The sequence below is a fragment of the Alosa alosa genome, chromosome 1, assembly GCF_017589495.1.
Source record: "Alosa alosa isolate M-15738 ecotype Scorff River chromosome 1, AALO_Geno_1.1, whole genome shotgun sequence".
Classification (NCBI taxonomy): Eukaryota; Metazoa; Chordata; class Actinopteri; order Clupeiformes; family Clupeidae; genus Alosa; species Alosa alosa.
The window spans coordinates 18,151,505-18,177,321 of NC_063189.1; the positions used below are offsets into that span (position 1 = coordinate 18,151,505).

General features: G+C 43.9%; 1 protein-coding gene across 1 annotated transcript in view; it reads left to right on the forward strand.

The window, feature by feature from the left end:
- The first annotated feature begins 5,712 nt into the window (after positions 1-5,712).
- tbc1d9 (TBC1 domain family, member 9 (with GRAM domain)) overlaps positions 5,713-25,817 on the forward strand; it is a 39,147-nt gene continuing 19,042 nt past the window's right edge. The window contains exons 1-8 of the mRNA XM_048247302.1: positions 5,713-6,524; positions 14,081-14,191; positions 17,301-17,419; positions 17,941-18,169; positions 18,857-19,118; positions 21,332-21,545; positions 22,424-22,630; positions 23,822-23,995. Coding sequence (XP_048103259.1) covers positions 6,404-6,524; positions 14,081-14,191; positions 17,301-17,419; positions 17,941-18,169; positions 18,857-19,118; positions 21,332-21,545; positions 22,424-22,630; positions 23,822-23,995 — 1,437 coding nt within the window. The 5' untranslated portion in view covers positions 5,713-6,403. The remainder of the gene's footprint in view (positions 6,525-14,080; positions 14,192-17,300; positions 17,420-17,940; positions 18,170-18,856; positions 19,119-21,331; positions 21,546-22,423; positions 22,631-23,821; positions 23,996-25,817) is intronic.

Below are 25,817 nucleotides of genomic sequence, written 5' to 3' on the forward strand. Positions count from 1 at the left end.
GTCACCGTATTATTTCCACCACTGGCTGCATCTGTTGTTCCTTTGAGAAAGGCAGCCAATAGAGTGCTCAGATTAGTCTGAGAATATCCCCGACTCTGTCAAATCTATCAAGTCCTCTGTGACAGTACTATTCATCTTGCCCTCAGATTGTACTATTCAGCCTGGCTATAGACTGTTTGTCAGTCAAATGCATGGCACAGCCTTGAGTTTCCAGTGTGTCACCAAAGAATGAGCTCATAACTCATAGAAGGAGTTAAAGCCGGCGCCCCCAAATAGACCCCCCACGTCCTTGGGGGTCTATTTGGTTCTTCTGAGTTCTGTGCCTTTTCCCACAGTAACACAGCTCACAGAGCATCTGGCTGCCATAAAATGGGTTTGTTTGCAGGGGCCACTGCCCTGGTTTCTGAGCAACCGCCAGGCCAACAGTGATGCATTTCCTGTTAGCCGCAGCTGAATGTGGTGTTCCTGCAGGTCGTTTAAACTTCCAGGAGCAGTCGGGCCCAAACACGGCCTGAGAGCACGTTCTAGTGGCTGCATCTCATCAGCAACATAGCATGACTCAGCATTTACACATACACACAGACAGTGTTCTCTCGAATCAGAGTCAAAATCTCAGAATACCAGGAATTAATATGTAAATGTACAGGCTTTTTACAGAATATGAGACCGATAAAGAATAGCTAAGGTTGAGATTCAAAGTGAGCATAAAGCAGGGTCTCATATGAATGCCCTGGCTAGGTTCTTCAGCTTGGACACCAGCTGACCGTGGCACTGAGTCTGATTAGTTCCAGAGTCGACTGCTTTCAGGCTGCAGTGAGCAGAGGGACGATCATCTGTCGTCAGGGATCGGAGGGCTCTTGTTTGGCTCAGAGAGGGTGAGTGCATTATGTGTGACTGACCATATCCTGAGCTTGGGTCACTGGCTCCAGAGACTTCTCCTCAACTGTCCCACCCCCACCCTCCCTCAATCCCCTTTCTGGAAGGGAGGGGGAGTTGTCTCTGCCAAAGCATGCTTGACCCACTTGTGTTGGGCTGCGCCAAAAACTGAGTTTGCTCTTTCCTCTCTGCGAGCTTCACTGAGCTCCCCCCTCACATGAACACACTTCTGTGCTTGTAAGGTTTGTCTGGACACCACCTGGGTAGAGCACACACTGAGGTTCACACTGACAAGCACTGGTTCAAACACATAGGCCTAAGAGTTGGAGGAAGGTAACAATTACAACACCATGTTTGGTACCATACTGCATAGTGACTTTGCACTAAATTATAAGTCGATTGATTGATTTCTAAAATCTGTAACTCAAACAGCAAAATCTACACCAAGTCAGCGAAATTAAACACTTTTTACAAACCATCAGACACACAGTTCCCATTCTAATGCAATGACCATACCTTAAATGCAAGCCACATGTCAAACCATAGGTGTGTTTACTATTTGATTTTTTTTTTATGGGTTTTGACTGCAGTGATTGATTTTTCAGGAGACTTGTGGTATTTTGCATTTTGTGAGCAGTTTTGTACTGTATGCAACAGTAAATACTTAGATGTTTGCTTATATCTTGAGTAAAACATAAAATTAGAGAAAACATAAACATAAATTAGTAGAAAACAGTCTCTAAGGTTTGTCAGCAAATGCAGATGGGTAGGTAGATTTCACTGGAAAATTAAGAATATGAAAGATTAGCATAACACAAAGCAAATAACCTGGAGGGTTTTCCAAGTATGTGGTTTAGTGACAAACCTGGGTTAACTCAGAGTAGGCAGTAAACCTCCTAATTGAAGAGCTGTATGGCTTCATTCTCCTAACAAAACAATGCTATAGGGCTCTTGTTATAGGAGGTTTACCACTTACTGTGAGTTAACCTACCCAGGTTTATTACTAAACAACATACTTGGAATACCCCCCTGAAAGCCCTGATGACTAAGCACGACTTCAGGAACTCTGCAAGGCCCTCTGGTGGCATGAAGAGGGACATCGGTACATCAGGCATAATATAAAACAGAAGGGTTACGAAAGAATATACCTGGAAAAATAGAAATGACAAGACCATGAAGTCATTTATAAATGCAAATAAACAGTTGTCTCTTACTTTCTTGAACTAGTGTAAAATTTGATTGGTTTAGTATTAGTACTTTAAGAAAGAATACTTTAAATCACATTTGTAATTATGTACAGAGCCACAAGATGGAGCAAGATCACATCAAAAGTATTCCACAAAACAGAAACATTTTCTAGGTCAGGTTTACCTCCTTTGGAAGTCTCGAATAAACCTCAAATAAAACATTAAGATTGACATCCTATCTGGTCCTCAGACAGAAAGAAATTTCATCTAGACCTCTTCTGAGGAGCTCAAAATAACAACAATTTTATGGGCAAAATTGTAGCAGAGCGTGATCACCTCATCTTGCTCTCACTCCATCTCTCTCTTTCTCTTATGCTATATCTCTCTCTCTCTCTCTCTCTCAGTTTTTGCAACTGTTTTTTTTAGACATTTGACTCACTTCGCTTACAGTCAACAACTGAACTGATCAACAGGAAGTCAACCTAAGAGCAGCAGACAGCAGGCACATGCTGCCCTTGCTGTGGTGAGGTGATTCAGCCACAACAAAGGTTAAGAACCTTGCACAGGCAGCACTGATATGGAAAAGGCTGTATTCTCGTCCCACTCACTGTTTGTGTACATGTGTGTGGCTATACGCATGTGTGTGTGTGTGTGTGTGTGTGTGTGTGTGTGTGGTTTCCACCCCTGTGTGGTGTTCTTTGGGGACCACAGTGTCGGGGTGAACAGCTGCTAAATATAACCTCTGGAAAACATTAAGAGAGTGAGAGGCGAGAGACAGGGAGATAGAAGACGACAAAGTAAATAATGAAAGAGCAAAAATTGAGACCAATTGAGTGACAAAGTGAAAGACAGAGAATGCTTTCCTGCTCTCTATTTAGTGCAGGCTGTTTTGGAGCATTATGCAGTGCAACAGTACTTGGTTTCCCCCTACCAACTGCAATAGTAAAGGCAGACCTGAAGACCTATTTGAAAAAGAGTCACTATTGATTTACACAGAAGTGCATTTGAATTTAAAATCTTGATAGATGTATTGATTGATTTAAGGCAATTCATTTGTTAAATGTGATATAGGCCTCAAACTATGTTCTAATTAATCTTGACATAGAGTTATGTGAAAAAAAAAAAAAATTTTTACTTTCCCTTTGCACTGTGTTTGCGCCCTGGGAATTGTTTATTTCTTTATAGCATCATTAACCAGAAGCCAGAAGGAAAATGCAGAACTACTAAAATCACCTTGAGCCACACTGTTTCCCATGAAACAGGCTTCTGCGGTTGGGCGATGTCCTTATTCCTCTATGACTTTCCCAACAAAAGAAGAACTGTCTCAGTTGATGGTGAATCACCCCTTGGGGTATTTTTAAAGACATACAGTCCCCCCATTTAAGGTTACATCACATAAAAATGGAATATATATAAACAAAACAGTTTTGTTTCCCTGACAAATAAAGTGTATAACATGAGTGTAAACATAGCTTTTACAGACTGACCTGACTGACACAGTTTAATTATGTCCTTTTAACTCATATCTAAACTGTGTGTGTGATACTGCATCATAGTGGAATCATAATCAAGTGAAATGTCTTTCCCCCCACACAACTGGTATGCACACTGCTTAGGGTTACATGGGGGTGAGAGTGGTCTCTCTTTGTTCATTAGACTCATACAGAGACTTTCATTAGGGTTGGAGATGTGGAGAGGTACTCCCCCATTAATTGTCAAAACAACCTCTGACCAATGGTGATTCATAGCGTGGAGCTCTTTAAAAAGCTTCCCCATGCGTCGGTGGGTTTTTTGGTTCTCGGTGATTTCTGAAGTGGACTTTACAAACGAGATTCATAAAAACAGCATTCCATGCAGAACGACAGGTGTGTCTGTGGAGTGTTTTCATCACTGGAAAATGTCACACTGCCTACCCCAGGTCTCCAATAGGTGGCTCAGGAGCTTGACGACAATTTACCAACTTGGAAAGTAGCTCTCCAAAATGTTCAAAGAAAATTTACATGCACATGACACCTCTTAAAAAATGTTGGAGACCCCTGGTCAACTCCATGCCTCCAGCATTTACATTACACTTCCCCATGCCCCTTCACTCTACATTTCTAAAACAATTCAGAACTTTTGTTTCTGGTTCACGTGAAGTTCTGCATTTCCAGAGACTGAGACGAGAAGTTCCTGGTTCCTGAATTCATACTGACATTCTTGGTCAAGACACAGGAGAGGGTTTTTGTCATAAAAATGCGAAACAACAGTGAAACAGACGCTTTACAGTAAATGAGTGCTAAATTGGCTATTTTGGAAGCAGCCTATATTTCCACAAAAAACTCTCTAAAAGAGGGAAAGCTGAGGTGTGAAGATGTATTCCTTCAGCAGAAGGTCCTGCCTCAAAAATCAGTATGCTCAAACTGTCAAATCTACATTCTTTTACTGAAACATCTCTATGAAATGCCGTGCTATGCCGTGCAGATGGTTGATAGCTGTTGTGTTGTGATGTGGGGGCATACATGTGGTGTGATGTGTGATGTGATGTGCACAGTGTTGAATGATGTGAGGAGGATGGGAGATGCTTCCTGCGGCGACCCTGTGTGTGGTGCAGGTGTGACAGCAGGTGAGAAGCCATTTTTCACACATGAAACACAAGCACCCACCACTGTCAACTTAGCAGGAAACATATTCACACAGCATATACTGTACCTACCTATGTCTTTTCATCTGATGAAGACACCTTGTCGCACGCACACACACACACACACACACACACACACACACACACACACACACACACACACACATATACATACTGTATGCATACATACACATACACACACACAAATACTTTCCTTTTGAACTTGCACTCACAGGTTTATCATCCTAACCAATGGAAACAAGTAACTCATGCCACCTATATCCGACTAAATGAAAATGGTATCATTGAAAAGTCAGTTGACATGGAGAATGTTTGGTGCATCAAACCAACATCACACCAATGTCACACGATCACAACATCTTTTAATTAATGAGGTTCGCACCCAAGACTTAACCCCCTTTGTGAACTGTTGCAGCCAATAACAAAAACATACATGCATAGATGTTTTGAAACCAGGTTGGCACTAAAAGCCCAGGCTTGGTGAAACCCCTGACCTTTCTCTTTGTACCATATGACCTACAGGTATGTGGTTTGTGCAGGGGAAAGAGGCCACAAGCTGTTGCTGCCTGCTTACCCAGGTCAGGGTGCTGAACTTGAAGTGGTGTGGTTTGCCACACAGAAAAACACCTGCTGCGTGAAAGTCCCTCAACCAATGCAGTAGGAGAGTAAAATAGCAGGAGTTTTTTGTGCCTGATTAATTAGCATTTTCCTGTTTATTGAAACAACAGTATGAAACCATTGACAGACCATTTACAATTCACAACAGGATGCTCTTTATTTATCTATTTATCTATCATCTTTATTTATCTATTGGGATATCTAGATGGTAGCTCTGTGTAATTAAACTAAAGGAGCGACCTTTCTCCGATTGTAACAGTGATCTCGTGACATTCATTCAAAAAGATCTTTCACCTCCACAGAAGGTAGGCTAGCCCAAATCCACCTCCCACATCGGTGACGTAACGGCGTGGCCAGCCCATGACGCGCGTTGTTGATAGTGCGAGTCTGTGCGGCAGTGGCGCTAGTGGGTTATTCTCGCGAAGGACAATTTTATTGTTTATTCGACCTGGATCGCAGTATATGGGGACGAAGGCTTTTGAAACACCGGATGGTCCACATGTGCGTTTGTATTGGTGATTTGGCGCGTATCCTTTCAATCGATTCGCCAGGTGCCTCGCTACGGCGTAAAATTGCACCTGACAGCGACAATCTGAAGACGGCGTGAACAACAAAATCTGGACGAGCACCAAACAGCTCCATCCAACCAAACAGTGATAAATCCGATGGTTTAAACTGTCAGTTGTCAACATTTGGTATAGCAGAGTGGCATTTTCAAGTGTTATTTTGTCGGGTCGCCGTAATTTAGAACCGTTGTCGTTAAGGAGAGACAAATATCGTGTGTTTGGCAACATGAACGCGCATGTTTGCAGGACAAGGAACGCACATTCGTTTGTGCTGTAGCTTAAAAAGCAGTGCCATCTTTGAGTGTTACTATTGGATATTTAAGCTCAATTGTTTCCAGCGTTATAGCAAGCCTACGTTTTTCCCCCGGAATTAAATTAAATATAGGCTACTTGGAAAAAACGAGTTGCCTAGCCGACATTATCAGAGCAGCCTTGCCGCACAGCTGAAGTGCAATACTAGTCTGCGAATTAAGTCGAAGGTTTGATGTGCCCTGAACGAAATTAACGTGAAGATGTGGGTCAACCCCGAAGAGGTATTGTTGGCCAGCGCGTTATGGATGACCGAGAGGGCGAATCCATATTTCGTTCTTCAAAAAAGGAAGGGTCACGGCGACGGAGGTGGAGGACTTGCAGGTAAGCGCACCAGGACATGCAAAGTGCACGGCCCTCGCAGCTGTGTGCGTCTCGCATGGGTTACTTAACGGCATTAGATGTGATGCAAGCTAGCAATAGCAAGGGTGCCACATTGGTTTATGTGCTGAGTCAGCTGTCTGACACGCAATTGTTTGATTTTGTCAGGTGCGTTTTACAATGTCAGGTGTCCACAGACGGTCACAGAATGCGGTGACCGGTTTTGAATCACTGCCAACTGTTACAATCGCGGTTAGTTCTGAATCAAATCAGTGTGGTAACTTCATTGCACTATTAGCAGAACAATATTACCTACCGTTATATTTGCTGAGAAGCTCACGCTTATTGAATGTAATGGGCTTCACATGTAGGGTATATAGCTGAGTCCTAACGTTTGCAATATTGCTATGCTGCAACATATTTTACCACCATTTATAAATATGAATCAGTCCAGCAAAGCAGGTCACTAATATTTAACCAGTATAGCAGGTTGACTGCTGGATCTGTCATGGGATGCTGCACCTCACACGGGATGTAAGGATACACAGTGAGCTGAGCCATCTGAGGGCTTCTGCTGAATCATCTCCATCTCATTTTGGTCCAGTAATTGTAGGCCACCAAGATCTTTAACAGCAGGCAGACTCCTGAGTGAGCTAGGTTGACACACACAGATCTTAGTGCGTGGTACCTGTTGCCTTGTCCATGAGAATGTGACTAGTAGGCTACCTTACTTTAAATGACAGAAAATGGTGCCATATTGCAACATGGCATATCAAGGAAGTCCAACCAACAAGAGAGAGAGAGTTGTTGTTGTGGAATATGTATCAGTCAGGGTCAGTGAAGACTTCCTGCTCACATATGGAAGTAGCTCAGTGGGTCTGTTAAAGATGTTAGATGACCTTCAGTCTTGTGGGATATCTCTAATGACCTCAAAGAAAAAACATTGGAGTATCCAGTTGATGCTGACCAATATCAAGGCAGTCAACGGCTATCTATCTCATTTGCCTAATGTCATGTGATCAACCTACAGGCTAGAAAAGAGAGTTTCTGACCCATCTCTTTGCCCGTCTCTTTGTTGCGTTGCCAGAGATGCCGAATGGAGCACAAAGCACGCTATGGTAGGCAGGCGATGATGTCATTGTTATGTAAATGCAGAGCGGCGTGCCAGTTGGCACTAGCAGGAGCACCAAGAGCCAGGGCAAACAGGCACAGCCCTGCCCTCTTGCCCCAGAGGAGTGGTGGGATTGGTACCACCTGGGCCATCTCCCGAGAGACAGGGGGTTTATTTATAGGTTGAGGATGACCGATGTCTGCCAGATTTGTCCATTGATCAACTGCTGTGAATAGAATCATAATGTTGGGGGCAAGTTCATGCCTTCACTATCTGTAGTCCCAATGGCCTGAATGCAGTCAGACTTCACTCTTCAGTTGCATCATATGGTTCAAAACAGATAAGTGACCCAGCGCATACCTCTTCTCCCTGTGATTGGCTCTATTTGTCTCCCTTTGCGACCCACCTGTATCTGAAGACGTCCATCAACCACTGTCAAAAGTCACTGCCAAAGGGATCAGAACTTACTCACTCTCAGTCTCAGTCTGTTAAACAAGGAGACCAAAGCAAAGCCAAGACGACCCCCCATTTTATGCCTCGCCTCCTCTGCAGCCCTATCAGGTTTGTGTTACTTGAGATGGTATTGATTTTCAAGCCATGGCCGGATTAGCCAGGGAGTGTATTGTCTGGCAGCGAGCACAGCAGAACTTGGATGAAAGTGCAGGGATAACAAGATGGAATTGGAAAGAGGCTGGGGGGGATGGGTAGGCAAGTAGGGAGTTAGTACAGTCACAACAATGAGAAACTGAAAAACAAGGGTCGTCCAAGGCTGTGCTCTCCGGTATTCAACACAGCCGGCTTTGAGGACTCACGCAGGTTCAAAACATCATGTGTTGTCAGCTGTATGTGGTCTTAGCCCAGGAAACTAAGGCCTGTTGTCAGAAAGGCAGAAATCAAAGGAGGGGGGGGCGGTCATATGGTCTAATGGAGGGTTGTTTTCCCATAACAGGAGTGGTCCAGACCAGTGGGTTGGAAAGAGGAGCTTTCTCCCTATTGCTCGAGGTCATTCTTACATTTTATTGGAGGATTAGAGCTCAGAGAGTCTTTTCTTGTTTTTATATTTAGCATTCGATTGCTGATATGATGAATGTTTGCTCTGTACAGCATGACTCATCTTGCCCAAAATCCCATCTTTCTTGAATTTCCTTGAGGATCAATAAAGTATATCTATCTATCTATCTATCTATCTATCTATCTATCTATCTATCTATCAAGAACATTGTTGGATCTCAATCTATATTACAGTTTTTCTCAGTCGCTTTGATGCTTTTCTCACATCACTACTAACATTTGCACAGCAGTTAGTGCATTTCTCAAAACAATTAGTACAAACTGCAAAACCTAGTGGATAACCTGCAAAAGCACGTCACGACACTCAAAATAGATAGTCCATTCCTCAAAAGCAAGTACTTATGTCAATGAAACTGCCAGTGTCATCAAAATGAGAAGTCTTGACACCATCGTTTATGAACAAGATAGTCAAATGGCTTTGTCATGTTTTCATTACGACAGTTTATGCTCTCAGTGTTTTTCCATGCAAAAAAAGGTCAGAACTCAGTGACACTACCTGAAAATGCTCAAGACAGCACTATACAGTAATTTGAAAACTACAGTAAAATTACAAATTGCTGTAGTTAGGAGAGTAAGTGAGTACAAGACACTGAATATGTATGTTTCACAGTTTTACTGTATATGCTCTTTGCAATTCTACAGCATTGTGACAGAATTTGATAACTAGTTCACCAATTTTGTATGTAATGACTCAAGCAATGAAATGAAGACTATTATTTTTTATTGGGAATGACTATTCAGTAACCATAAGTATAGTTAATTTTGACTGACATGACAAAGCAACTGATACATGTTCAAAAGTATTTGCAATTTGTTCAGAGGAAGGCGAAATTGCTACTATGATGTGCACAAATGACTAAATGTTGTGGAGGTTGAACTAATAGTTATGAGAATTTTCATTCTGATCTGAGAAAAGCACCAAAGCGACTGAGAAAAACTGTAATCTCAATGTATCTGTAATCAGATAGTCAGCAACAGAAATTTGTGTAAGCTTGATATATATTGAGAAATACAGGGTATTTACATATATGACAATTTAATCCCAATGAGGGGATCAGGTCAGATGGTAATCCCAAAAAAGGCCTAAGTCATATCATATGATCATGCAACTTGACCTATTATAAAGGTGATGCATTGTCAGAAGAATATTTTTTTAACCTAAAAGACTAGAGTAAATAATAATAGTAAATTACATAAAAGTACACTGTACACTGTGATGCCCCATTCTATTCATTTGTTTTTTGATGTGGTATAAGGGTTACAGAATACTGTGCATCAGTCTGTGAGAAGCTCCATTATGAATTGCTATTAACTGGTGATGGTGATAAATCAAAATGCTGGTGTAAGATTTTATATGTTCAGCCATTGGAGCTAAAGCTTATGATATAAGAGTTAAGATGATATCACATATAGGTATCTGTATCTCATCACTAGATCACAGTTAATACTGGCTATGAATAATGAATTTCTAAACGTATGTTCATGTCCTGTCTCCTTGGTCCTGTGTCCCATGCCTGGTAATGGCCAGTTGGAGCAGATTGATGTGGACAGTTTGAGACTGTAATCATGAACTACTTGGCCTCACTCTGTGATCAATGGTGTTCGTGAACTCCATGTGGTAACTCAGGGAAAGTGTCAACTGGGTACCACCCCTGAGCAGTCAGCTTGAAGCAGCTGTCCTGGCAGGCTGTTACAAGGTTGGTGTGCCAGCCCATGGGCGCTAGTTAATCTACCAATCAGTATTTGAGCACTGCCCAGTGCCAGTTTACTTCTTAATTTGGTTTTCAGTGTGAAATGACAAGTGATCACTTGTCAAACTCAGATTGTAAAACCTTCACATGATGGGACTGTAAGCACAAACATGGTGGTAGTTTCAGATTGAGATTCACCTCCCTTTGATATTTCCACTTTTACTGCTTTTATAAATGGAATCTTTGGCCTTTTGACAATAATTTACAGAAATCCCCTCTTTAATGTCAAAGTGAAAGCAGATTTCTACAAAGGAATGTTAATTAATCAAAAATATATAATGCAAAATAAGTGATTACATAAATGATCACCCCCTTCAAGTCAGTATTGAGTAGATGCACCTTTGGTCGCAATTAAAGCATGGAGTCGATAGGTCTCAATTAGGCTTGCACATTTGGATACTGCAATTTTACTAAATTTTTCTTTGCAAAACTGCTCAAGCTATGCCAGGTTGGTAGAGTCCTCTTTAAGTCCAGCCACAGATTTTGTATAGGATTGAGGTCTGGGCTTTGACTTGGCCACTCTAGAACATTCACCTTGTTGTCTTTAAACCATTTCTGTGTAGTTTTCACTGTAGGGTTCGGCTCACTGTCTTGCTGGAGAGTTCTCTTGCAGACTGAATCCGATTGCCCTTCAGGATTTCCATATATTTTGCTGAATTAATTTTACTTTTACCTTTACAAGCCTTCCAGGGCCTGCTGTCGAGAAGTATCCCCACAGCATGATGCTACCACCAACATGCTTCAAATTAGGGATGGTACATTTTTGTTGATGTGCAGTGCAGTCTGTCCAGTCTGATGGCCAAAAAGATCAATTTTGGTCTCATCAGACCAACAAACCTTCTTCCATTTGACCTTGGAGACTCCCACGTGTCTTTGGGTGAAGATTTGATGAGCTCTGTCTGGTGAAGAACTTGGGCAAAAGTTGTTGTATGCATCGTTTCTCCCATCTCAGCCGCTGAAGCTTAACTTCTTCAGAGTTGTCATACAGTAGGTGCCTTGGTGGCCTCCCCCACCATTATTCTTCTTGAACTGTCACTCAGTTTGTCGTGACCGCCTGCTCTAGGCAGATTTGCACATTTGCCATATTCCTTACATTCCTTAATGATGGATTTCACTGAACTCCAGGAGATGTTCAATGACTTGAACTTTTTTTTGTATCCATTCCCTCACTAATGCTGTCAATAACATTTTCTTTGAGTTTCTTGGACTGTTGTTTTGTCTTCATGGTGGAATTATAGCCAGGAATGGGACCTTCCAGGTTCACTGCACTCAGACGATCTCCACTATTTGTGAGACTGTTAGCATTAATTGGCTGGACCACTGTTGATTTATGTCAGTTGTTTTTTTAATTGTAAAATAGGCCAAATTAAATTGAGAATAAAAGGGGAAATATCTAGGGGGGAGGGTGAATACTTTTTATAGGCACTGTATATGTGATGGACCACAGCAAACACTGGTCTGACTGGTTGAACTCTTTCTACATATATATGTGATGGACCACAGCAAACACTGGTCTGACTGGTTGGACTCTCTACATATATACAGTATATGAAGGACCACAGCAAAACTAGTCTAACTGGTTGGACCCTCTCTCTCTATATGTGATGGACCACAGCAAACACTGGTCTGACTGGTTAAACCCTCTCTCTGTTTGTGTTTGTGCTGGGAACCCCATTCACATTTTTCAGTAGTCTGGGCGCTCAGATGAGCTGGGGTTTGCAGCTTCCCCTCTGCTATCGAATGACTCATCGCATGCACACAAATAGTCCCATGTGCCCCTGCAAGTGATATTGGGATCGGCACAGCCTTTTATACACTCACCGCTCACAGAGCATTGAGTCTTTCCTCCGCACACAGAGCATTGAGTCTTTCCACCGCTCACAGAGCATTGAGTCTTTCCACCACACATAAAGCATTGAGTCTTTCCTCCGCACACAGAGCATTGAGTCTTTCCACCACACATAAAGCATTGAGGCTTGACTCCGCACACAGAGCATTGAGTCTTTCCACCGCTCACAGAGCATTGAGTCTTTCCACCGCACATAAAGCATTGAGGCTTTCCACTCATACGTGTCTATTTTTGTTGCATTTCTTGTCAGATTCGGATGCTTGAGAAGAGAGCAGAAGAGCATATGAACTGATTCAGTCAGAGCGTGCAATTGAATGGCTCTGGGATCAGGAGATGGAATGTGATGGTGGATGTACTAACCTTCTGTTACACCATTTTTTCCCATTAAGATCACATCCAGATATCATAATTGATTAAGCTTTAAAAAGTTAAAAATGTCCCTAGATCGGTTACAGTGGTCTTAACCGTAAACCAGCAATACTTTTCTTGAATTTCCCCTTGGGGATCAATAAAGTATCTATCTATCTATCTATCTTTTTCTCTCAATAATGCTACTGCCAAATCAGAGCTTTTGCTTTTAACCTGCGAGTTTCCTCTACACATGGTGTGGACGGTGCGGGTTCATTAACACATGTAGTGTTTGGTCTCCATAGCTAAATGACAACACTGAGCAATCACAGCGCATCAGTAACAAGTGCTATGTGACACATTCTAGGAAGAAAGAAGTGAGATTTTCCTTTGTTTCAAATCCTATTAGAGTATGAGTCATTCTTTTCATTTGCATTTGTGTAGAATTCCTCTCTCTTGCTTGAGGGCTGTCGATTATAACCGCATTTTTGTGTCAGTTAAAGCATTCTGTAATTTCACAGGGACTGTGTCATACATACTGTATCACTCTGATATTAGTCATTATGAGCACTGGAATTTCCCGCCTATTAACCAAGGTCTATATATTGATTGTGCTAAATTTCTTCCGCTAGGAGGGTAATAGACAGAGGTGGGCTATATGGGAATATATTTGTTTTCTTATTTCTGACTAAAGCATTGATTTTGATTAATTGGGCTATTAAGCACTATTGTAGGTACCACTCAGCAGAAGGGAGTTTTTTTTGTGTCCGAGTGTCCAAGACCACATGGGTCAGCTCTGGTGCCTGGCAGAGTGAATACGTTTATTGTTCCAGCATGGCACACATTTGTCTTTGAAGCAAGACTTCCTCTTTTAGCCGGAGGTTCATCCAGTGGTTACGTTTTCTGTTAAAATGTTGTTTGTGTGTGTCAGCATGATTTGCCTTGCACAGCCTATGAGAATGTTTGCCATTTTGGCTTGGTAGGTCACTTTCTACAATATATGGTATTCTAGCCATCTTTTCTCTTTTGACTTTTTTTCTAGATCCACACTCGGTGTACTGTATGTCATTGTATGTTTTATACATTCACTCCTAACCAGGGAGAGGTGAAACTGTTTTTACTGTTACCATTACAAGCAGAATGGATGTTTATATATTAATAACAGTTTGATGCACAAAACAACATAATCCCTTACTTTTTACTATTGGGATCCATTATCTCCCAAAAGTTTCAGAGAAGAACTGGAAATAGAAAGTAAAACAGTAATGTTATGTAGTGTATGGTGGATTACATTTTTATCTTCACAGCCTGACGCTTCAGTGACTGTTCAACATCTGACAGTAAGTGGCTTTTGCATGGGTGACCTGCTTTTCCTGAGAATCTGATCGTCCTCCCCTCTCCTCTCCCTCCTCTCCTCTCCTCTCGGCAGGCCTGCTGGTGGGAACTCTGGACGTTGTGCTGGATTCCAGCGCTCGTGTGGCTCCCTACAGGATCCTTTATCAGACGCCCGACTCCCTGGTATACTGGACCATCGCCCATGGTAACACACTGAGTAAACATACACACACACTCACTCACACACACACACTTACACGCAGACAGCCACCACACAGACACACACACACACTCACACATACACACACGCACACTCTCATACGCTGCAAGACCCCCTTTGTAGATCATGCCCTTATATACGGTGAGGGCATGCTCCCACATCCTCTTGCCCCTCATCAGATTCCAAATGCCAGGCATTGCGTCATGCCCCGGTGGGTTTACAGAGGAAGGCCCTGTTAAAAGCATGGGGAGGGGGGTGCAGATCAATGACTGCATCCCCCTGGAGTGGGAAAATGTGCTGCTGTTCCATTTACCTTGCTTTCTGAGCCCACATCACGGCCCATGATTGGGTCTAATAGTTGTATGTCGATAGTATTTTCATGGCATGCTGAGGAAGGTTTTGATTCTGGGCTGTTTTTTTCTGTGTAATACTTTGTGGCAAATTATTGGTAAACTCTTAAAAGTCCCTCAAAAGAATCCCAGCTCTATATTTTGCATTGAATAATCCCCAAATATTCCAATGGCCGAGCAACACGGGAACTTTTCTGTCTTACCAGGGCACTCCAGAGCTGTCTAGCTTCAGCCTTTTCATTGGTGACCCTTGGCCTTTATTCCTAGCAGCTGGGCTGTCCTATGTGTACAATTGAAGTCCATTTGCGGAGCGTAAAAAATATTTTAAGAAGACTGATCTAATTTTTTCATATGTATGGTGTAGCCAGCTCTGTTAATTATAGTGGAAACTAATTGTTTGTAGCTTATGGTCCGTAAATGGAACGCTTCAGTTACATGCCGGGTGTAGCCTACCAGTAGCTTCAGTTACATGCCGGGTGTAGCCACCAGTTTTAACAATGTCCCTCACTGCAGGTAGAAAATGGTGTCTGGAGAAAAGCCTCCTGGGTCTCAAAATGGCCCCATCCACCCTTTCCTGTAGAGTAGAGCGGGGTTAGCTGCCTCCGAGGCATCTACTAATGCCTCTTAAGTGAAGTTAAGAGGAGTGGTGTGTGGCCTGTCCCTTTATTACATAATGGAGGTCCATTCCCAGGCATCAGAAAGCGTGGTGGCTGTCTGTCTCTGCATGCTGGTGAAGGTGGTTGTTTTGAAGCGCCCCTCTCACATCCACTGTCGTTCAGTAGAGATATTAAAGGCACCATGAAGCTTTATCTCCTTGCTCCATCTCCTTGAAATGTGATCGGTGTGGTGCTAGCCAGCTATGGCTCTCTATCCTTCTGGAGGCTATGTAAAAATAGGAGTGGGTATTTTCTATCTCTCTCTCTCTGTTATTAATGTGCATTCGGTCTCTCTCTTTCTCTCTTTCTCTCTCTCTCTCTCTCTCTCTCTCTCTCTCTCTCTCTCTCTCTCTCTCTCTCTCTCTCTCTGACACACGCACACCATACATACACCTTGCTTCCAGCGAAGTTGATTAATGTCCACCCACCAGCAGCTGATTAACTATTAGCAGCAAAGCTTTTAGCCATCTCACTGCTAAGCCATTCAGTAAATTGCATCAGCTCTAGGGGGGCTTAGAGGGAGTCATCTCAAATGAGTCCCTAATTAGGTCTGAAGCTGGCATGTTGGTATGTCTGAGTCAAGTCGTGTCCACAGGATAGTCTGATAACCTTCTCGCCCCCTCACCAGCAGGATGGCTTGTTAATAGCTGTTAATAACTGTGAGTACTTGTTGGTACATCCTTGGAGAGAAGTCCTAGATGAACACTTAAAGGAGAATTCCGGTGTGATATTGACCTAAAGTGTGTTGAAACATGATACCGAGTGTGAACGTATGTCTCATAGTCCATCTCGGCTTGTCCCCTGCACTCCAAAATCTGGCTAGTTAGCCCGATGCTACCAACAGCTTTTTCAATGGTGGTGCTTCGCATCGGGCTGCCGTGCAAATAAATCACTGCTTTACACCATTTACGAGGCTCAATGTATCTCCACACTTCATTGGTAGACTTCGAGGGCCCTGACATTTAAAGCGAGACATTGAGAACTTTGAAAAGCACTGGTAGTTTACTTACAAGGCGATTTATGCAGACAGTATCTTCACCAAGTTTAGCGTTTGCAGCCATCTTGAATTTAGTCCGCGATAAATTCGGCGACTAGTAAGAATGAACAGGAATGATAAGGGATCAGATTCCAAAATGATTCAGTGGAAATGCATGGATTCCAGTTTCTTCCAGTAGCAGCAACTGGAATCCATGCATTTCAGAATTATTTTTTGAATCTGATCTTTATCATACCTGTTCGATCTCATACTGCCGCTTATTTGCATGGCTAGCCGATGCGAAGCACCACCGTTGAAAAAGCTGTTGGTAGCATCGGCTAACTAGCCAGATTTTGGAGTGCAGGGGACAAGCCGAGATGGGCTATGAGACATCGTTTACACTTTCGGTATCATGTTTCAACACATTTTAGGTCAATATCACACCGAAATTCTCCTTTTAATGTGAGTGCTGCATATAACTCACTAAGTATCTTTGTTGTGATCTAAGGAGAAAATGTTTTCTGGTTCAGGAAGGTGGCCTGTGCTCTAGCTATCTATCTTTTATAATAAAGCACCATCGTCTCTAGAGACTTCTCAGGCCCTGTTGCCATGTGAGCTGCTGTAAAGGGATTATTTGATTAGTCAAACAGTCAAACCGTGAGATTATGCTTTTCAAAAGGGACTCGTAAAGCTTCTGATGAAGACTGATGGTTAATTCATGTGTAACATCCTAATTTTATGAGTGGTTAATTACCAGAACTTGAAATGAAATGGCAGTAGTTTAGTGGTGGATCAATGCATGCAGTAGATTTACCAGAAAACTTGCTTCTGAGGCTCACTGATCTCAGTTGCGTCTCATGTCCTTCTTTTTCATGGTCTCTTCCATACTGACCTGCTCTTGGTTCAGTTGACGTCTGCATCAGAATACATCTATACTAACAGTAATTGATGACAGTCTAAACACATCTGTATAATTCTGAGTGACCGTAACAGAACTTGCAAAAAGTTACAACAGGTACTGATCTTTATTAATGTGCATTCGGTCTCTCTCTCTCTCTCTCTCTCTCTCTCTCTCTCTCTCCTCTTTGCATGTTTGTCTCTCTCCTCCTCAGGGAGCTCCAGGAAAGAGATAACAGAACACTGGGAGTGGCTGGAGCAGAATCTTCTGCAGACCCTCTCTATCTTTGAGAACGAGAACGATATCACCACCTTTGTCAAGGGCAAAGTACAGGTAACCAGAGCTATACTTGTGTGTGCGTGTGTACATGCGTGTTTGTTGAGCTTGATCAGTCAGAAGTGTTTTGAGTGGACTGGCCGTTTCTCTTCTGGGGTTCCCAGTGGTCATGAGACTCAGCTTATATCCCCCATGCTGCGGTCACACACTGTAGCTAGCTGTAGGCAAGTTCAGTTCTTTGATCCACTCAGGATTTTGCTGTACACACCACTGGCTTTTTTACTGCTCTTTTATTAGTTCACAACAAGTTTACTTGCCAGAGAGTAAACAGCTTTCAGTGTTCCTCGGCCCCTGTGTCTTTTCCCCTTGGCAGTTAGACACAGAGATTACTTAATAGCGAGAATAAAGGGAAACAGATGCGACTTATTCTGATCAAATTATTTGATCTCTTCTCTCTCTCTCTCTCTCTCTCTCTCTGCTGCTCCCTCTGTCTTTCTTGTTATCTCTCTCTCATTCGCCTCTTTGCTTCCTTTTCTCTCTGGCGCTCTCTTTCCCTCCATTTCTTGCCCTCTCCTAAGGGTATCATTGCAGAGTACAGCAAGAACCATGATGTGAAGGAGGACGACGACACCGACAAGTTCAAGGAGGCCATGGCTAAGTTCCGTAAGCTGTTTGGGATGCCTGAGGAGGAGAAGCTGGTCAACTACTACTCCTGCAGCTACTGGAAGGGCCGTGTCCCGCGGCAGGGCTGGCTCTACCTCAGCATCAACCACATCTGCTTCTACTCCTACCTGTTGGGAAAAGAGGGTGAGGGAGGGGGCTGTACAAACACACACACACATATATACCCCCCCCCCATACACACACACACACACACATACTGTATACCCCCCCCATACACACACACACATACATACACAACTATTAAATTGTTCATATAAAAATATTCATGTATGCTCATAGGAAATTAGCATCTAATTCTTAAGCCACTGATCTAAATCAGATGCAAAAGAAGACTGACTCCGCGCATGCCTGATGTACTGGGGAGAAAGGAGGCAACTCTGTGCTAGTGTCTCCCCACATTCACATTACTTTGAATAACAATGTCTTGTACACTTTTAATGGCCTGGCTGAGCTCCACTGACCTTTATGAATGTATTCACAGATGCTATTTGGGGTTAGTGCTGCATCACTGAGAATCTTGGAGAGCTAACCGTACGCCTCTTTCTGTCCGTCTGTCTGCATCCTGCTGTTATCTCACCCTCAACCTCTTATTATTTCTCCTTGTGTTATTCCATGCATCATTTCATCATAAGCACCCTTCTTCTTTCCCATTCTCTTCATCTCCCCTTTCTTTCCATCTCCTCTCTCCCATCTTTGGTCCTCTCTCTCCTTTCCTTCTTCCTTTCCTTCCCCTCTATCTATCTCTCTTTTCTCTCTCTCTCTCTCTCTCTCTCTCTCACTCCCCTATGTCCTCCTCCTCCTGTCCTACAGCTAAGCTGGTGGTCCGCTGGACGGACATCACACAGCTGGAGAAGATCGCCACACTCCTGCTGCCGGACGTGATCCGCGTGAGCACGCGTTGCCATGACCACGTCTTCTCCGTCTTCCTCAACATCGCTGAGACCTTCAAGCTCATGGAGCAGCTGGCCAACATCGCCATGCGCCAGCTGCTGGACAACAAGGGCTTCGAGCAAGACCGCTCGCTGCCCAAGCTCAAAAAGAAGTCGCCCAAGAAGGTGTCCGCACTCAAGAGGTAAGTCGGCCGGGTGGGCAGGCGAGGGTTGCTGAGAGCTGGTTGGTCAGGATGGATGTTGTATAAAGTTGTCAGAGCATAAACTTGAGTCATTTTTCTTGTTGATATCAAGTTTACAGCTGCGTCCCATGGGGGCTGTGAGATCAAAAGGATGGACAGTGTTCTGGTGTTCAGTTATGTTTGCAGCAGGCCATTTCATTCATATTTGGATGGCTTTGTGCTCAGATCAAACTCTCCTGTGGTGATTATAGGGGGGGGCAGGCAGGCAATGATGTAAAGCCAAACTGCCTGTCGCGGGGAGCTGAAAGTGGCAGATTCGCGATTGTCATGTCATGCATATGCATTCATGGGAGGATCCAGGGGAAAGTGGGAGTTTAGTGTAAAAAAGATGGGAGGGGAAGAGTAAAGAGCCTAGTTATGTATTCGCGGTATGTACAAAGACTGCTCCTGAAAGCGCCCGCGTCTATTCTGCCTAAATACTTCCGCCTTGTAAAAGCAGGTGTTAATCCACATTGCAGTTCAATGCGTCAATAAGAGAACCTTTCAAAGACAGCAGAATCGCTATTTAGAACACCAATTTTTGTGGTGAAAGTATTTGTACTACCAAAAGCAACCTTAACTTTCGTTGGCCTTTCTGGAATGTCTTACTTTCATTTTCACGTCATTCACTTAAACTTTCCTACTTGCATGATTTGACCAATCTTCCATAGCCTACGTGCACAAGTAGTTTGAGTAGAACTACTGATCTTCATTATCTCCCTGCTTGTTGACATCTTATCATGTATGGTATTATTTCATGATCGCTAAACATTTGATTCTTTTTAATGTTGTCATCAGTTAACTTCATTCAACTGCGCTTGTAGGCGCTGCCATTCATTTGTGGACGTTCGTAAATTGCGTTTATGGAAGGAGAAGGGCAGAGAAAGGCGCAGTTTACACTAAGGATTGAACGATTGATAAATACGACGGATGGGTCTGACAGTGTTCGCAATCTGCGGTGTGTCCATGGCGCTGATAACGCTACGTTCGCAAATGTACGTACATCTGGCCCTCAGTGTCTTACAGCCCTATAGCCATATTCTGCCAAGGGAGGCGTTTCACCTCTGATGTTGCCCTACACTGAGTAGTTATGTTGAATTTGTCTGTCTATGGTCCTGTGTTCTGGTCACCAACTGTGAAGAGGTCAAGATTTTGTCCAGAGAAATATGCTTGGGTTTAGGCTTGCCACGTTTGTTTCGACTGAAGAGAGGTGTTGCTAATCCTCAATAGCCTTCATAAATGTAACTGTGAAAGTGGATTACATCTTTCAGGAGATTTATAATTTTGAGTTTACGCAACTATATATAGTTGTGTGTCAAGCCTGCACAAAAAAAGCACTCCGCTCTTTGAGACTATTGTTTGCAGGCTCAGTGCGTGCACATTTGGGATTATGTGAGACCTGGTGTTTGTTAACATTTGTCTTAAACAATAGAGACCCCACAGTCACCCTTAAAACTCATTTGGACTGTGATGACAGGTGGCACATATGAACCATATTATACACTGGGGGCAAACAAATTCACTACTGCCTTGTGTTAAATGGGCATGTTCCAAAGCAGCTTAGAAAAAGCCTTTGTGTGACCCTATAAGACCAAGCCTTGTAAAAAAAAAAATCTTGCCACTCCTCGCTAGTCTTTTACAATAGATGGTTTTATGGCAAACGGGAGGGTGACTGCTGCTGGTTGTATTGCGTTGCTTTTGCTGACAAAGCTGTCCAGAGCTGCGCAGTACTAAATCTTACTTATGCTGCATGTTTTCCATCCTGATGAGGGGACCGTGCCTGATTAAGCTAACCGAGAGTGTGGCGACTGCAAGATGGTGAGATGGAACATGTCCCAGGAGCAGAGCAGTAATGGAAACGAGCAGTGTAGTGCTTGGGGTTGAGGACAGCTGTAAAAGCTGGTGCTGCACCTGTCCCTGTCTGGTTTTGTAGTTCAGGCCCTCAAAGGGACAAAGTCTTTGAAGTCAAAGAAAAATGTACATTTGCTTGCTACCCCCCTCTCTCTCTCTCTCTCTCTCTCTCTCTCTCTCTCTCTCTCTCTCTCTCTCTCTCTTTTCTCTTTCTCTCTCTCTCTCTTTTCTCTCTCTCTTTTCTCTTTCTCTCTTTTCTCTTTCTCTCTCTCTCTCTTTCTCCTTTTCTCTCTCTCTTCTCCTCTGTCCTTCACTCACTCCAGGGACCTGGACTCAGGGACCTGGGCCAAGCCCGAGAGGTACCGGGCACTCTTCCGCCTGCCCAAAGATGAGAAGCTGGACGGTCACACGGACTGCACCCTCTGGACCCCGTTCAACAAGATGCACATCCTGGGCCAGATGTTTGTCTCCACCAACTACATCTGCTTCACCAGCAAGGAGGAGACCCTGTGCAGCCTCATCATCCCTCTCAGAGAGGTGCGCCAGACCTCACCCACCCCACCCCACCACCGGTCACTAAAGGGCTCTACACTGAGACACTATGAGAGACAAGGGCCTTTATCATCCATATTGCAGCTACCCATTCCTAAGAGGGTGCATCTTGGGGCACCTGCCCCAGTACATGTTGAAACCTTAACAAAGGCATATTCTTGCATATTTGCTTGATGGTGAAATATGCATGAGAGTGGCACAGAATGCTTAGACTTTTCATAGGAGTAAGATTTTTCCCTCCGTGTCCGCTTGAGCTGTCCAATTATGTGGTCAAGATTCAGCGTGCACAGCGTGTGTCTGTGTGAGCAGGCAGGGTCCTGAGCTTCCACTCTCAGACGGATTGTGTGTCATGACCATCACCACTGTTCAGGCAGCTGTCGCCTTCAATTTGTGCTAACAGTTCCCTGCTGTTGCTAGGATACAGAGGCAGTCATCTTTGCCATACTTCTGACATTCTGTTTAGCAGTCAATCCATTAAGCCATTAAAACCACTGAACAACCATAACAGAAAGTTTGAAAGGATTACCCGAAACCAGCCCTTATAATATTAGCAGATCTCCAAACTGTTACACTCAGCTTTTCATGATTACAATAGAATTTAAATGAAGAAATACAAGTCTGGATTCAGTTTGGCTGACTATTGCATATCTAGAAATGATTAATATAGCTTGTCTAGCTCAGCTTGTCTCAATGCCATGTCCTCCATCTTAAAGCATGCTTAGGCTCTTATGGCCATGTTGCTGCAAAGCACTGAAGCACATCATGGCAACAATTGTCTGTGAGTGGCATGAAACATTGAAACCTGGTTGTAATCAATGCTCACATTTCACAGTCCACTGCTTTTGTCTCTGTTGATCTGTCAGGTCACCATTGTGGAGAAGGCAGACAGCTCCAATGTCCTGCCCAGCCCACTGTCCATCAGCACCAAGAACCGCATGACCTTCCTGTTTGCTAACCTGAAGGACCGTGACTTCTTGGTGCAGCGAATCTCTGACTTCCTGCAGCAGACCTCCTCTAAGATCTACTTTGAGCGGGAGATCACAGGCAGCCTTAACAGCTCCGACGATGAGGTGGGCACTACTCCTCGATCCAGATAGCATCTGTGGGCCACAGATCACCACCATCACACTAGTGTGCAGATATGACATATTGAACACGTCACCATGACATTACACGGCACACTACAGTGATGGGGATATAGTGCAAAATAGTGCAGGGCAGTGTAACCAGTGCATGAAAGTGCTGAACATAGTTGAAAATGTAGTTCAAATACTGCAATAATTTAAACAAGTAGGATACAAAGTGAATAATAAAGAAATGTCACAGACCTCTGTACTGGTGTTATGTAAAACAATCCTATTGTAGCTTGAAACAAGATCCAGCAGAAGGTTTTACCCAAAGAGGCTTAGGCCTACAAATTATGCCATTAATATAAAGCCAGCCGATACCTTTTGAACAGCATGGTGACATGAATTTCTAATAGAAAACGTAACCTGCTGCTCATACTGAAAGGTTCACCTGCTGTTGGTGAACTGACTTGAGGAGTGTGTAGCTCCAATGGATGGAGGAGGTGGGGCTATAAATGGAGAGATGTAATGGGCCAAATGGGCCCCAATCAGTCAAGCATAAGCTGAACGATGCAGCTGTACTCATTTGCTGATTACAATAAGCATCCTATTCTTCATCTTTATATGAAACGTGCAAATGTGGCTCCAGACCAGTGCCGTGTGTGTGTGTCCCAGCTGAGCGGACCTGCCCAAACCCAGCCTGAGTGGCGCATTACCCGCCCACTCCCAGACGAGCGCTAATTCAGCTGCTAATGCTGTTATTGGTGACTCAACAGGGCAACTCCCCACAGGGTACAGAATGGTTCTCCCCTAGTGCTGCCTCCTTGGTATCATCTTACACATCGATCTAATGCACTTTAGCTGCTCTGCTGCTAGCTTACTGTAAGCAAATGAAATAAAAGCATCACCGACATAAACCATAAATTAGATGAAATGACAAGGAAACTACACGCTCGCTCATCTTTGGTGGTTAGTCAGACTAATGAAGTTTACTGGGCATAAAATGCCTTGAATATGAATTATGAAAACTATAACTGCTGTTCGCAATCTTAAATATCATTGAAACCAGAAACTTGTGAGAGTGTGATTATGTTATCTGTCAGTGTAAATGTGCCCACGTGTGCATATGTGACTGCATGTGTGCTTATGTGTAAGTGTGTGTGTGTTTGTGTGCGTGTGTGCGCGCGCACGCAGGTGTACTCCCAGCAGGGTAGTCTGCTCTCTTGCAGTCCCCAGCGCAGCAGCGTGAGCTCCGAGACGGAGGGCGAGCGCCAGTTCAACCTCAACGACAACAGTGTTCCCACGGCAACGCAAGCCCTCATGACCATGTACAGACACCGCAAACCTGAGGAGTTCAACCCCAAACTGGTAAAACATTAAAAACACACACGACACACCCACACACAGTAACACAGATACCCACCCATGCATACACTTGGTGATCACTTCCTCTGAGACACTTTTCAGTGCATACATGTAAGCACTCACCTTCACTCTCACTCTCCTCTCTCTCTCTCTCACTCTCTCACTCTCTCACTCACTCTCTCACTCACTCACTCACTCACTCACTCACTCACTCACTCACTCACTCACTCACTCACTCACTCACTCACTCGCACACACTGTAGCTGAGAAGGCACACAGAAACAGCTCTCCCCTGGTCAGCTGCAGCCCAGCTCTAGCTCTGTGTGTTTGTACCCTGTACCCTGCATGTTTGTTTGATCTCTTACAGCAGGATGATGTGCAGATCCTACTTAACAGCATACTGCAGGTGTGTTGGAATGTCAGATTTCCTTCAGGAATAAACCTAAATTTTGTAGAGTGGAGCCATTGCTGGAAAGACCAGCTCACCTGCTTATATCCACAGGCTGTGCATTTCTTTACAATTTGGGAAGAGCCGTACCTCCCAATTTCGCAATCTATTCGTTTTCCACAGCCTTTACTGAACATTCTTTGATCCTTTTGTGCTATCCACACTTCTAAGACCTTGTTAAAGATCAACACGAAGGGGAAAGAGGAAGTGGAGGTGAGGCCTTTAACAGTGCATAGTCCCTTAGGCGTCCTTTATATTATTAAACACCTGCCACTGACTATCGACGGTGCTGTGGTGGAGAGAGTGAGCAGCACCAAATTCCTGGGGGTGCACATCAGTGAAGACCTCTCCTGGACCACCAACACTGCATCACTGGCGAAGAAAGCTCAGCGCCGCCTGTACTTCCTGCAGAAACTCAGGCGAGCAAGTGCTCCACCAGCCATCATGACCACAGTCTACCGAGGCACCATTGAGAGCATCCTCTCCAGCTGTATCGCTGTGTGGGGCGGAAGCTGCACTGAATACAACAGGAAAGCCCTGCAGCGCATAGTGAACACAGCTGGAAGGATTATTGGTGCTTCACTCCCCTCCCTGAAGGACATTTACACCTCCCACCTCACCTGCAAGGCGACCACAATTGTGAGTGATGCAAGTCACCCCGCTCACAATTTGTTTGATCTACTGCCCTCTGGGAAGAGGTACAGAAGCCCGCTCCGCACCCACCAGACTTACCAACAGCTTCATACACCAGGCTGTTAGGATGCTGAACTCTCTCCCCCCTCCACCCTCAGCTACATAACATCCTGGACTTTGGACCCACAATGGCTGCCTTGCACTACTCCACTTGCACTACTCCACTTGTACACTTGCACACTTGCACACTTTGCAACTTGTTGTTGTTGTCCTGTTGTCATGAAAACACTTCTGAACACACTTCTGCTGCTCTTACATAACTTGCACCACTATGCCACTTGCATACTTAGGTCAAACAGAACTACCTCAGCCATTTATTGGCCTGACTTTTGCACTATTATATTGACTGTCTACTGTATGCACAATTTTAACCCAAATGTTGCTGCTCTTATTTCTTCATTGTATGTGCCTTCTTATTTACTTTTTATATTCTTTACTTGAATGTTATGTTTGTCTGTGGACCTAATTGGTAAAATATGTCTTGTCTCCACCGTGGGATAGTGGGAAACGTAATTTCGATCTCTCTGTATGTCTTGACATGTGAAGAAATTGACAATAAAGCAGACTTTGACTTTGACTTTAAAGCACAGCACTAGCTCTAGCTCTGCTTAGCTCCGTCCAGCATAGCCCAGCTGCGGCTCTCTAATGAGTTGGCTGCAGCAGCAGTACAGTCGTGGGGGAGTG